This window comes from Salvelinus alpinus, chromosome 2 (genome assembly GCF_045679555.1).
Source record: "Salvelinus alpinus chromosome 2, SLU_Salpinus.1, whole genome shotgun sequence".
Classification (NCBI taxonomy): Eukaryota; Metazoa; Chordata; class Actinopteri; order Salmoniformes; family Salmonidae; genus Salvelinus; species Salvelinus alpinus.
In genome coordinates this window covers 1,855,905-1,870,188 of record NC_092087.1, presented here as the reverse complement: position 1 = coordinate 1,870,188, position 14,284 = coordinate 1,855,905, and the positions used below count along the sequence as shown (strand labels likewise).

Here is a 14,284-nt window from a genome sequence, read left to right as displayed (position 1 = left end):
AGACTTCACTGCTCTAGTCATCAGAGACTTCACTGCTCTAGTCAATGCCCATCAGAGACTTCACTGCTCTAGTCATCAGACTTCACTGCTCTAGTCAATGCCCATCAGAGACTTCACTCCTCACACCGACTGAGGAGTTTAAACGTAATGTTGAGCTCCCTCTTTCTTGTGTTTTTGTGCCCGTTAACAAGAGTTCTGTCCGTGGTGCTGAATACACAGTGTACTTGTCCCTCCGTGTAGTTGTCCCTCCGTGTCGTTCATTGCATGTTTAATAGTGAAAATACCAAAAGGAGAACATGGATGTGGTTTATTTCTGTGCATGCTGAAACAGTAAAATAAGTATCTTATCTGGCCGTGATCAACACAGTCATACACATGATGTATAATGATGTATAATCCTGTAATATGATGTTTTATTTAACCTTTAATTAACTAGGCAAGTCAGTTAAGAGCTAATTCTTATTTTTAATGACGGCCTAGGAACAGTGGGTTAACTGCTTTGTTCAGGGGCAGAATGACAGATCTTTACCTTGTCAGCTCTGGGATTCGATCTAGCAACCTTTCGGTTACTGTCCCAACGCTCTAACCACTAGGCTACCCTGCCGCCTGATTCTGGCCTGTGATGGCAAAAATATATTCTAATGTGGCCCTCCATGGAAAATAATTACCAGGCGTGCTATTGAACAACGTTGCTTATTTCTATACTATAGAACAAGGTTTAACTTTATACTAAAACATTTAAGTCTAAGATTTTCAAGACTAATTTCAAGTCAAAGAACTGACAGGAAAACTTATTTTCTTCAATGTTTTAATAAAAATGTGTAACATCAGAAAGACAAACAAAAGAAAAGGGAAAAAAAGTGGAAAACCACAAACTCAACTACGAAGTTGTTTTATCAAAAGAAACGTATTAATGAGCATGTTGCTGACGATCTTCAATATATCCAGAAGCATTGTTACTATTCCCAACAACGCTGCTCGTTTAATCAGCCAGCCAATCAGCTTCTCTACCAACATGGCTACCTACCATGGGGAAACCAGACAGAAACTCCCCGGTCAAACACGGCCACCTGGTGTCTAACCAGGGTACTGCAGTGAGGACAAACCATTACAGAGCCACCTGGTGTCTAACCAGGGTACTGCAGTGAGGACAAGCCATTACAGAGCCACCTGGTGTCTAACCAGGGTACTGCAGACAAGCCATTACAGAGCCACCTGGTGTCTAACCAGGGTACTGCAGTGAGGACAAGCCATTACAGAGCCACCTGGTGTCTAACCAGGGTACTGCAAACAAGCCATTACAGAGCCACCTGGTGTCTAACCAGGGTACTGCAGACAAGCCATTACAGAGCCACCTGGTGTCTAACCAGGGCACTGCAGACAAGCCATTACAGAGCCACCTGGTGTCTAACCAGGGTACTGCAGTGAGGACAAGCCATTACAGAGCCACCTGGTGTCTAACCAGGGCACTGCAGACAAGCCATTACAGAGCCACCTGGTGTCTAACCAGGGTACTGCAGACAAGCCATTACAGAGCCACCTGGTGTCTAACCAGGGTACTGCAGACAAGCCATTACAGAGCCACCTGAAAGACTCCACCAGCGCCACTGAAATCCAGTCCAAGATGGAGCCAGGGTCGTCAACTCAGACATGGTTTGTTGTCTGAGGCTGCAGGACCCTGATGCTGTCCAGTGTCATGTAAGGAGCTGATTGGCTGCAGGACCCGGATGCTGTCCAGTGTCGGGTAAGGAGCTGATTGGCTGCGGGACCCTGATGCTGTCCAGTGTCAGGTAAGGAGCTGATTGGCTGCAGGACCCGGATGCTGTCCAGTGTCAGGTAAGGAGCTGATTGGCTGCAGGACCCGGATGCTGTCCAGTGTCAGGTAAGGAGCTGATTGGCTGCAGGACCCGGATGCTGTCCAGTGTCAGGTAAGGAGCTGATTGGCTGCAGGACCCGGATGCTGTCCAGTGTCAGGTAAGGAGCTGATTGGCTGCAGGACCCGGATGCTGTCCAGTGTCAGGTAAGGAGCTGATTGGCTGCAGGACCCGGATGCTGTCCAGTGTCAGGTAAGGAGCTGATTGGCTGCAGGACCCGGATGCTGTCCAGTGTCAGGTAAGGAGCTGATTGGCTGCAGGACCCGGATGCTGTCCAGTGTCAGGTAAGGAGCCGATTGGCTGCGGAGTCCTCGTCAATGGGGGTTTCCCCAGTGCTCAGGGATTTGTTTGGGCTCTGTGGTAGTGTGTTGGTACCTCAGAGGGGTTAGAGGTCGGTGGTGCCTCAGAGGGGTCGGCGGTACAACAGAGGGGTCGAAGGTACAACAGAGAGGTCGAAGGTACAACAGAGAGGTCGAAGGTACAACAGAGGGGTCGAAGGTACAACAGAGGGGTCGGCGGTACAACAGAGGGGTCGGCGGTACAACAGAGGGGTCGGCGGTACAACAGAGGGGTCGAAGGTACAACAGAGAGGTCGAAGGTACAACAGAGAGGTCGAAGGTACAACAGAGGGGTCGAAGGTACAACAGAGGGGTCGAAGGTACAACAGAGGGGTCGAAGGTACAACAGAGGGGTCGAAGGTACAACAGAGGGGTCGAAGGTACAACAGAGGGGTCGAAGGTACAACAGAGGGGTCGAAGGTACAACAGAGAGGTCGAAGGTACAACAGAGAGGTCGAAGGTACAACAGAGAGGTCGAAGGTACAACAGAGAGGTCGAAGGTACAACAGAGGGGTCGAAGGTACAACAGAGGGGTCGAAGGTACAACAGAGGGGTCGAAGGTACAACAGAGGGGTCGAAGGTACAACAGAGAGGTCGAAGGTACAACAGAGGGGTCGAAGGTACAACAGAGAGGTCGAAGGTACAACAGAGAGGTCGAAGGTACAACAGAGAGGTCGAAGGTACAACAGAGGGGTCGAAGGTACAACAGAGGGGTCGAAGGTACAACAGAGGGGTCGAAGGTACAACAGAGGGGTCGAAGGTACAACAGTAGGGGGTCGAAGGTACAACAGAGGGGTCGAAGGTACAACAGAGAGGTCGGCGGTACAACAGAGGGGTCGAAGGTACAACAGAGAGGTCGAAGGTACAACAGAGGGGTCGAAGTTACAACAGAGGGGTCGAAGGTACAACAGAGAGGTCGAAGGTACAACAGAGGGGTCGAAGGTACAACAGAGGGGTCGAAGGTACAACAGAGGGGTCGAAGGTACAACAGAGGGGTCGAAGTTACAACAGAGGGGTCGAAGGTACAACAGAGGGGTCGAAGGTACAACAGAGGGGTCGAAGGTACAACAGAGGGGTCGAAGGTACAACAGAGGGGTCGAAGGTACAACAGAGAGGTCGAAGGTACAACAGAGGGGTCGAAGGTACAACAGAGAGGTCGAAGGTACAACAGAGGGGTCGAAGGTACAACAGAGGGGTCGAAGGTACAACAGAGAGGTCGAAGGTACAACAGAGAGGTCGAAGGTACAACAGAGGGGTCGAAGGTACAACAGAGGGGTCGAAGGTACAACAGAGGGGTCGAAGGTACAACAGAGGGGTCGAAGGTACAACAGAGGGGTCGAAGGTACAACAGAGGGGTCGAAGGTACAACAGAGGGGTCGAAGGTACAACAGAGGGGTCGAAGGTACAACAGAGGGGTCGAAGGTACAACAGAGGGGTCGAAGGTACAACAGAGGGGTCGAAGGTACAACAGAGGGGTCGAAGGTACAACAGAGGGGTCGGCGGTACAACAGAGGGGTCGGCGGTACAACAGAGGGGTCGGCGGTACAACAGAGGGGTCGAAGGTACAACAGAGGGGTCGAAGGTACAACAGAGGGGTCGAAGGTACAACAGAGAGGTCGAAGGTACAACAGAGGGGTCGAAGGTACAACAGAGGGGTCGAAGGTACAACAGAGAGGTCGAAGGTACAACAGAGGGGTCGGCGGTACAACAGAGGGGTCGGTGGAACAGAAGGGTTAGAGGTCGGTGGAACAGAGGGGTTAGAGGTCGGTGGTACAACAGAGAGGTCGGTGGTACAACAGAGAGGTCGGTGGAACAGAAGGGTTAGAGGTCGGTGGAACAGAAGGGTTAGAGGTCGGTGGTACAACAGAGGAGTCTCAGTCGGTGGTAGTACGTCTGTACCAGAAGCGGGCCCTGAAGTCATCACTACAGGTCATGAACCCTGGGTTGGTGGGGGAGTGGACGATACAGCGGACGATGTTGTTGTGACCCAGGGACAGAAGGTTCTTCCTCTCTGCAGATCGGGAGTCCCAGCAGCATAGAGAGATGGTTCTCTCATCAGGCAGCAGAACATAGTCCTCTGTGTGGTTGAACACACCCTGAGTACGATGCATCTGACGACCACTCAGACCAGCACCTGACGGGAGGAAGACACGTTATGGGCAACAATGATTCCACATCAGATTCCACCTCCTCTCTTTGTCGTAACTCAACCAGCACCACCTCCTCTCTTTGTCCTAACTCAACCAACACCACCTCCTCTCTTTGTCCTAACTCAACCAGCACCACCTCCTCTCTCTGTCCTAACTCAACCAGCACCACCTCCTCTCTTTGTCCTAACTCAACCAGCACCACCTCCTCTCTTTGTCCTAACTCAACCAGCACCACCTCCTCTCTTTGTCCTAACTCAACCAGCACCACCTCCTCTCTTTGTCCTAACTCAACCAGCACCACCTCCTCTCTTTGTCCTAACTCAACCAGCACCACCCCCTCTCTTTGTCCTAACTCAACCAGCACCACCTCCTCTCTTTGTCCTAACTCAACCAACACCACCTCCTCTCTTTGTCCTAACTCAACCAGCACCACCTCCTCTCTTTGTCCTAACTCAACCAACACCACCTCCTCTCTTTGTCCTAACTCAACCAGCACCACCTCCTCTCTTTGTCCTAACTCAACCAGCACCATCCCAGACCTCCTCTCTCTTTGTCCTAACTCAACCAGCACCACCTCCTCTCTTTGTCCTAACTCAACCAGCACCACCTCCTCTCTTTGTCCTAACTCAACCAGCACCACCTCCTCTCTTTGTCCTAACTCAACCAGCACCACCTCCCCTCTTTGTCCTAACTCAACCAGCACCACCTCCCCTCTTTGTCCTAACTCAACCAGCACCACCTCCCCTCTTTGTCCTAACTCAACCAGCACCACCTCCCCTCTTTGTCCTAACTCAACCAGCACCACCTCCTCTCTTTGTCCTAACTCAACCAGCACCACCTCCCCTCTTTGTCCTAACTCAACCAGCACCACCTCCCCTCTTTGTCCTAACTCAACCAGCACCACCTCCTCTCTTTGTCCTAACTCAACCAGCACCACCTCCTCTCTTTGTCCTAACTCAACCAGCACCACCTCCTCTCTTTGTCCTAACTCAACCAGCACCACCTCCTCTCTTTGTCCTAACTCAACCAGCACCACCTCCTCTCTTTGTCCTAACTCAACCAGCACCACCCCCTCTCTTTGTCCTAACTCAACCAGCACCACCCCCTCTCTTTGTCCTAACTCAACCAGCACCACCCCCTCTCTTTGTCCTAACTCAACCAGCACCACCTCCTCTCTTTGTCCTAACTCAACCAGCACCACCTCCTCTCTTTGTCCTAACTCAACCAGCACCACCTCCCCTCTTTGTCCTAACTCAACCAGGACCACCTCCCCTCTTTGTCCTAACTCAACCAGCACCACCTCCCCTCTTTGTCCTAACTCAACCAGTACCACCTCCCCTCTTTGTCCTAACTCAACCAGCACCACCTCCTCCCTTTGTCCTAACTCAACCAGCACCACCTCCTCTCTTTGTCCTAACTCAACCAGCACCACCACCTCTCTTTGTCCTAACTCAACCAGCACCACCTCCTCTCTTTGTCCTAACTCAACCAGCACCACCACCTCTCTTTGTCCTAACTCAACCAGCACCACCTCCTCTCTTTGTCCTAACTCAACCAGCACCACCACCTCTCTTTGTCCTAACTCAACCAGCACCACCTCCTCTCTTTGTCCTAACTCAACCAGCACCACCTCCTCTCTTTGTCCTAACTCAACCAGCACCACCTCCTCTCTTTGTCCTAACTCAACCAGCACCACCTCCTCTCTTTGTCCTAACTCAACCAGCACCACCTCCTCTCTTTGTCCTAACTCAACCAGCACCACCTCCTCTCTTTGTCCTAACTCAACCAGCACCACCTCCTCTCTTTGTCCTAACTCAACCAGCACCACCACCTCTCTTTGTCCTAACTCAACCAGCACCACCTCCTCTCTTTGTCCTAACTCAACCAGCACCACCTCCTCTCTTTGTCCTAACTCAACCAGCACCACCTCCTCTCTTTGTCCTAACTCAACCAACACCATCTCAGACCTCCTCTCTCTTTGTCTATTCCTCAATAACACACTCATCTTAGGGGGAAATAGGTAAGGGTTTAACTCTAGTGTCTGAGGGGGGTCAAGGCTAGTGTCTCTGGGGGGGATCATGGCTAGTGTCTCTGGGGGGGGGTCAAGGCTAGTGTCTCTGGGGGGGGGGGGGTCAAGGCTAGTGTCTCTGGGGGGGGGGGGGGGGGGGGTCAAGGCTAGTGTCTCTGGGGGGGGGGGGGGGGGGGTCAAGGCTAGTGTCTGTGGTAAGGGGTTAGGGTAAGGGGTTACCTGTGTATTTGACCAGGGGGCGCCCGGTGGAGATCTCCCACAGTTTGGCGACAGAGTCTTTCCCGGTGGAGAGGACGTACTTGGAGTTCTTCGAGAAGACAGCGGAGCAGACCTCTGCCCCATCATGAGCCTTATCAAACGTCATCACACAGCGGTTAGACACGCCGTCCCACAGCTTGATACTGCCGTCCTTACTGCACGTCACGTAGCTGGAGACACAGAATGAGCAGAGGGTTAAGGTCATGGTTGGGGTCTGAGCCAGTCTAGTGAACCCACGTGAGGGTTAAGGTCAGGGTTAAGGTCAGGGTTAAGGTCAAGGTTAAGGTCAAGGTTAAGGTCAGGGTTAAGGTCAGGGTCATGGGTCAGGGTTAAGGTCAGGGTTGGGGTCATGGTTGGGGTCTGAGCCAGTCTAGTGAGCCCACCTGTTGACACGGTCAGGGTTAAGGTCAGGGTTAAGGTCATGGTTGGGGACTGAGCGGTCAGGGTTAAGGTCAGGGTTAAGGTCATGGTTGGGGACTGAGCCAGTCTAGTGAACCCACCTGTTGACACGGTGAGGGTTAAGGTCAGGGTTAAGGTCAGGGTTAAGGTCAAGGTTAAGGTCAGGGTTAAGGTCAGGGGTCAGGGACTGAGCCAGTCTAGTGAACCCACCTGTTGACACGGTGAGGGTTAAGGTCAGGGTTAAGGTCAGGGTCATGGGTCAGGGTTAAGGTCAGGGGTCAGGGACTGAGCCAGTCTAGTGAACCCACCTGTTGACACGGTGAGGGTTAAGGTCAGGGTTAAGGTCACGGTTGGGGACCTACGGGTGGCAGCATTGCCGTTTTTGACACAAACCGGTGCGTCTGGCCAGGGCTGTGGCAGTCATGATATTCTGTCAGCTGATTATTGTCAAGCAAAAGACTGCCGGTTTCACGGTAATTGACATAAACATGTTGATTTTCTCCAGGCCTCCATTCAAGCTGATGCACGTTTGGATCATCTACATTTAAAAGGATAATAAATCACCTGATTAAACACCATCACAATAAACTCATTTATTTTAGGTCTAAAGAAACACTATATGAAGAAAATGTATTTCAGAAGAACAGAATATGAGTTGGCCTACTATGTTATCTGGCTATGCTCCATGCTATAGTCTGTAGGCTTGTTCATTTAGCAGACAAGATATGTTTATAAGTCATTGCCATTATTTTATTTTATAGAATGAGAAAATTAAACGTAGCTGAATAAAATAAAGGATATTTTCCCCCATTCCCGGGGCGAGTGCACATATGAAGTGTCTATGTTGAGCGGAAAAGTGATGATCTATATACTAGATTTAGACGTACATGGTAACTTTAGTTGTGAATGATACAAACCTTACAATGTCTTAGAAATCACAAGATACACTACATGACCAACAGGATGTGGACACCTGTTCATCAAACATCTCATTACAAAATCATGGCCATTAATATGGAGTTGGACCCCCCCATTGCTGTTATAACAGCCAACACTGGTCAGGGAAGTCATTAACATGGAGTTGGTCCCCCCCATTGCTGTTATAACAGCCAACACTGGTCAGGGAAGTCATTAACATGGAGTTGGTCCCCCCCTTTGCTGCTATAACAGCCTCCACTCTTCTGGGAAGTCATTAAAATGGAGTTGGTCCCCCCCTTTGCTGCATAACAGCCTCCACTCTTCAGGGAAGTCATTAATATGGAGTTGGTCCCCTCTTTGCTGCTATAACAGCCTCCACTCTTCTGGGAAGTCATTAATATGGAGTTGGTCCCCTCTTTGCTGCTATAACAGCCTCCACTCCTCTGGGAAGTCATTAATATGGAGTTGGTCCCCTCTTTGCTGCTACAACAGCCTCCACTCCTCTGGGAAGTCATTAATATGGAGTTGGTCCCCTCTTTGCTGCTACAACAGCCTCCACTCTTCTGGGAAGGCTTTCCACTAGGATGATGGAACATTGGTTCCATTCAGCTACAAGAGCATTAGTGATGTTGGGCGATTAGGCCTGGCTCGCAGTCAGCATTCCAATTCATCACAAAGGTGTTCGAAGGAGTTGAGGTCAGGGCTCTGAGCAGCAGGCCACTCAAGTTCTTCCACACCACGGCCTCCCGAGTGGCGCAGCGGTCTATGGCACTGCATCGCAGTGTTGAGGCGTCACTACAGACTGGCCCCTCCTGTCTCAGCCTCCAGTATTTATGCTGCAGCAGTTTGTGTCAAGGGGCGAGGGTCAGTCTGTTATATCTGGAGTATTTCTCCTGTCTTATCCGGTGTCCTGTGTGAATTTAAGTATGCTCTTTCTTTCTCTCTCTCGGAGGACCTGAGCCCTAGGACCATGCCTCAGGACTACCTAGCATGATGACTCCTTATTGTCCCTAGTCCACCTGGCCGTGCTGCTGCTCCAGTTTCAACTGTTCTGCCTGTGGCTATGGAACCCTGACCTGTTAACTGTGATTAATATTATTTGACCCTGCTGGTCATCTATGAACGTTTGAACATCTTGGCCATGTTCTGTTAAAATCTCCACCCGGCACAGCCAGAAGAGGACTGGCCACCCCTCATAGCTTCCTCTCTAGGTTTCTTCCTAGGTTCTGGCCTTTCTAGGGAGTTTTTCCCAGCCACCGTGCTTCTACACCTGCATTGCTTGCTGTTTGGGTTTTTAGGCTGGGTTTCTGTACAGCACTTTGATATATCAGCTGATGTACGAAGGGCTATATAAAATAAACTTGATTGATATCACCAAATTAGGGATAAAAAGGATAACGTTTTTTCCTAATTATAAAAGTTCTTCCACACCGATCGACAAACCATTTCTGTATGGACCTCGCTTTGTGCACGGGGGCATTGTCATGCTGAAACAGGAAAGGACCTTCCCCAAACTGTTGCCACAAAGTTGGAAGCACAGAATCATCTAGAATGTCATTGTATGCTGTAACTTTAAGATATCCCTTCACTGGAACTAAGGGGCCTAGCCTGAACCATGAGCTGAATGATGACCATGAGGGTATTGATGATTTGAGAAAGTCACTAGAAAGGCTCTCTGTTCCTCAGGCTGTTCTCTCATCAAGTGATCATATGTTCACTATTCAGACGATTCTCAGTTTAATCTGGTCTTCGCTAACATGTTAAATGTTTAGAATGGTCCGTTATCAAACGGACAGGAACGAGGGAGTCATCCGTCTGCTCTAGACCAGTGGTCCCCAAACCTTTCATAGTCCCGTACTGTACCCCCTCTAAAACTATATAGTCCCGTACCCCTTCAAACATTCAACAGTGTCTTAACAGCATGATTTGCCAAGGCAGGATACTCTGAGCGCAGACCAATCCAGAAATCTGGCAGTAGCTTCTGATTAAATTCATTTTTCACAGAACCACTTGTTGCAATTTCGATTAGAATCTCTTGTTCAGATATCGGTAAGTGGACTGGAGGCAGGGCATGAAAGGGATAACGAATCCAGTTGTGTGTGTCATCCGTTTCGGGAAAGTACCTGTGTAATTGTGTGTAACAGTGTTTTCTATCCAATAGTAATAATAATATGCATATTGTATGATCTAGAACAGAGTACGAGGCCGTTTAATTTGGGCACGATTTTTTCCTAAGTGAAAACAGCGCCCCCCTATTGACAAGAATTAACATAATATAACGTTCCAACCGGAGAATTAGATTGACTTCAGAAGAGCGGTGGAAAACGGAGGTCCTCCTCATGTGAAGGCGCATGGTGAATGTGTAATCAGCTCATGGACGTGATTACTCATTCCTGTCTCCTTCGGCCCCCCTTCACATTAGAGTCATCAGACAAAGTTCTGTTGACTGTTGACATCTAGTGGAAGCCGTAGGAAGTGAAAACTCATCCATATCTCGCTGTATTTTCATTGAGAGCTTGGTTGAAAATCTGCCACCTCAGAAAAAATTCAAACAGGAAGTGGAACTTCTCAGGTTTTTGCCTGCCATATGAGTTCTGTTATACTCAGACATAATTCAAACAGTTTTAGAAACTTCAGAGTGTTTTCTATCCAATATGAATAATAATATGCATATATTAGCAACTGGGACTAAGGAGCAGGCCGTTTACTATGGGCACCTCTGTGCACCTTTCATCCAAGCTACTCAATACTGCCCCTGCAGCCATAAGAAGTTAATGCAGACAGAAGAGCTCCATCTTCTTAATCATAGTCTCAATTTTGTCCCGCACACGGAATATAGTTGTGGAGAGTCCCTGTAATCCTAGATTCAGTTCATTCAGGGGAGAAAAAATATCACCCAGATAGGCCAGTCGTGTGAGAGACTCGTCATCCTGCAAGCGGTCAGACAAGTGGAAATGATGGTCAGTAAAGAAAACTTTTAGCTCGTCTCTCAATTAAAAATGTGTCAATACTTTGCCCCTTGATAAGCAGCGCACTCCTGTATGTTGTAAAAGCGTTACATGGTCGCTGCCCATATCATTGTATAGTGCAGAAAATACACGAGAGTTCAGGGGCCTTGCTTTAACAAAGTTAACCGTTTTCACTGTAGTGTCCAAAACGTCTTTCAAGATGTCAGGCATTCCCTTGGCAGCAAGAGCCTCTCGGTGGATGCTGCAGTGTACCCAAGTGGTGTACACTGCAAGTGGTATGATCTCCCGGGTGGCGCAGTGGTCTAGGGCACTGCATCGCAGTGCTAGCTGCGCCACCAGAGTCCCTGGGTTCGCGCCCAGGCTGGGCTGGGTTCGCGCCCAGGCTCTGTCGCAGCCGGCCGCAACCGGGAGATCCGTGGGGCGACGCACAATTGGCATAGCGTCGTCCGGGTTAGGGAGGGTTTGGCCGGTAGGGAGGGTTTGGCCGGTAGGGATATCCTTGTCTCAGTATGTATAAAAAAAATAAAAAAATAAAAAATAAAAAAAATGTTATTAAATGTATGCACTCTACTGTAAGTCGCTCTGGATAAGAGCGTCTGCTAAATGACTAAAATGTAAAATGTAAAAATGTGTCGGGAGCAACTGCTTGCACGCGCGTTACCACTCCACTATGTCTCCCTGTCATGGCTTTTGCGCCATCAGTACAGATACCAACACATCTTGTCCACCAAAGTCCATTTGATGTCACAAAGCTGTCCAGGACTTTATAAATATTCTCTCCTGTTGTCATGGTTTGCAGTGGTTTGCAGAAGAGGATGTCTTCCTTAATTGATCCCCCATAAACGTAACGGACATATACCGGGAGCTGTGCCAGGCCCGCCACGTCTGTTGACTCATCCAGCTGTAACGCATATAAATCACTGGCTTGTATGCGAAGCAGTAATTGTTTCAAAATATCTCCTGCCAGGTCACTGATGCGTCGTGAAACAGTGTTGTTTGATGAAGGCATTGTCTGTATAGTTTTTTGGCCTTTTCCCCCAGCATTGTCCCAGCCATGTCCGCCGCAGCAGGAAGAATTAAGTCCCCCACAATAGTATGGGGCTTGCCTGTCCTAGCCACTCGGTAGCTCACCATATAACACGCTTCTAGCCCCTTCTTATTCATGGTATCTGTTGCTTTTATACACGTCGTACTACTCAAAAGTCGTCGATATTCTCGCTCAAAAAACTAACGTGGCTTATTTTTCAAATTGTCATGTTCTAAATGTCTAAGCAAGAGTGAAGGTTTCCCGCGAAAGAGTAACAGTTAATGTGATTGGATGTTAATTATTTGACTAGGCTTCCTGTGTTTGACATTGTGCTGTTATTTCGCTGAACACTAGATGGTTTAATTGTATTTTTGGCAGTGAAACGAGGCTACTCAGGCGAGAGAAAAACCTCACCCAAATGTACTCAAAATGTACAGCCCTGTTGGAAAATATCAAGGGACTGTTTGAACATGTGAATTAATTATTATTATATATTTTTTAAATGTGAATCCCATTTTTATTTGGCGTACCCCCGACGGCATTGCACCCCAGTATGGGAATACCTGGTCTAGAGGGTAAGAGCTCAGGGTTACCTGTTAGCATTAGGGTTGTAGTTGACTCCACTGATGGTGTCAGTATGCTGGTCTAGAGGGTTGCAGGAGACGAAGCATTGGAAGGTGTTAACGTCGTAGAGGCGGAGGGTCGGGTGTTGCGTCCCCACCAAAAGGAAGTCTCCTGACGGGTGGAAGGAGATGGCCCGCAGCATCTCCGCTTCCTGTGGGGAGCAGACACAGAGACACACACTACTGTTAGACTTCCTGTGGGGAGCAGACACAGAGACACACACTACTGTTAGACTTCCTGTGGGGAGCAGACACAGAGACACACACTACTGTTAGACTTCCTGTGGGGAGCAGACACAGAGACACACACTACTGTTAGACTTCCTGTGGGGAGCAGACACAGAGACACACACTACTGTTAGACTTCCTGTGGGGAGCAGACACAGAGACACACACTACTGTTAGACTTCCTGTGGGGAGCAGACACAGAGACACACACTACTGTTAGACTTCCTGTGGGGAGCAGACACAGAGACACACACTACTGTTAGACTTCCTGTGGGGAGCAGACACAGAGACACACACTACTGTTAGACTTCCTGTGGGGAGCAGACACAGAGACACACACTACTGTTAGACTTCCTGTGGGGAGCAGACACAGAGACACACACTACTGTTAGACTTCCTGTGGGGAGCAGACACAGAGACACACACTACTGTTAGACTTCCTGTGGGGAGCAGACACAGAGACACACACTACTGTTAGACTTCCTGTGGGGAGCAGACACAGAGACACACACTACTGTTAGACTTCCTGTGGGGAGCAGACACAGAGACACACACTACTGTTAGACTTCCTGTGGGGAGCAGACACAGAGACACACACTACTGTTAGACTTCCTGTGGGGAGCAGACACAGAGACACACACTACTGTTAGACTTCCTGTGGGGAGCAGACACAGAGACACACACTACTGTTAGACTTCCTGTGGGGAGCAGACACAGAGACACACACTACTGTTAGACTTCCTGTGGGGAGCAGACACAGAGACACACACTACTGTTAGACTTCCTGTGGGGAGCAGACACAGAGACACACACTACTGTTAGACTTCCTGTGGGGAGCAGACACAGAGACACACACTACTGTTAGACTTCCTGTGGGGAGCAGACACAGAGACACACACTACTGTTAGACTTCCTGTGGGGAGCAGACACAGAGACACACACTACTGTTAGACTTCCTGTGGGGAGCAGACACAGAGACACACACTACTGTTAGACTTCCTGTGGGGAGCAGACACAGAGACACACACTACTGTTAGACTTCCTGTGGGGAGCAGACACAGAGACACACACTACTGTTAGACTTCCTGTGGGGAGCAGACACAGAGACACACACTACTGTTAGACTTCCTGTGGGGAGCAGACACAGAGACACACACTACTGTTAGACTTCCTGTGGGGAGCAGACACAGAGACACACACTACTGTTAGACTTCCTGTGGGGAGCAGACACAGAGACACACACTACTGTTAGACTTCCTGTGGGGAGCAGACACAGAGACACACACTACTGTTAGTATATCTAATCCAGGGTTGCTAACGGCTGGGCTCAATAAGGTGACAATTATATTATTATTTTCAGAGCAGCGTTGTCACAATACCAACATTTTACTAACTATGTGATACAAGGCCAATTCTCACCAAGTAGTATGATGATACCACGGGTTTTCCCCGCCAGCCCAGCACGCCTGTT

The 14,284-nt window shown here is 49.3% G+C and overlaps 1 protein-coding gene and 2 long non-coding RNA genes across 4 annotated transcripts in view; 1 reads left to right on the top strand and 2 right to left on the bottom strand.

The window, feature by feature from the left end:
• Window positions 1-794: 794 nt before the first annotated feature.
• On the bottom strand, window positions 795-2,687 carry LOC139552769 (uncharacterized). Its single transcript, XR_011670487.1, has 2 exons — window positions 1,121-2,687; window positions 795-1,070 (listed from the first exon to the last, which is right to left on the bottom strand). It is a non-coding gene; the product is annotated as an uncharacterized lncRNA (long non-coding RNA).
• Window positions 2,161-2,824, top strand: LOC139552770 (uncharacterized). The gene is made up of 3 exons (XR_011670508.1): window positions 2,161-2,272; window positions 2,373-2,425; window positions 2,686-2,824. It is a non-coding gene; the product is annotated as an uncharacterized lncRNA (long non-coding RNA).
• An 858-nt stretch (window positions 2,825-3,682) lies between these two features.
• The window catches only part of cstf1 (cleavage stimulation factor, 3' pre-RNA, subunit 1), an 18,300-nt gene continuing 7,698 nt past the window's right edge, over window positions 3,683-14,284 (bottom strand). Inside the window, exons 5-7 of one of the 2 annotated variants that reach the window (XM_071364791.1) lie at window positions 12,556-12,737; window positions 6,611-6,819; window positions 3,683-4,346 (exon numbers count right to left, since the gene is read on the bottom strand). In XM_071364791.1, the coding sequence (XP_071220892.1) occupies window positions 4,087-4,346; window positions 6,611-6,819; window positions 12,556-12,737 (651 nt within the window). In that variant the 3' untranslated portion in view covers window positions 3,683-4,086. The remainder of the gene's footprint in view (window positions 4,347-6,610; window positions 6,820-12,555; window positions 12,738-14,284) is intronic. The other variant, XM_071364784.1, reaches the window with a different exon arrangement.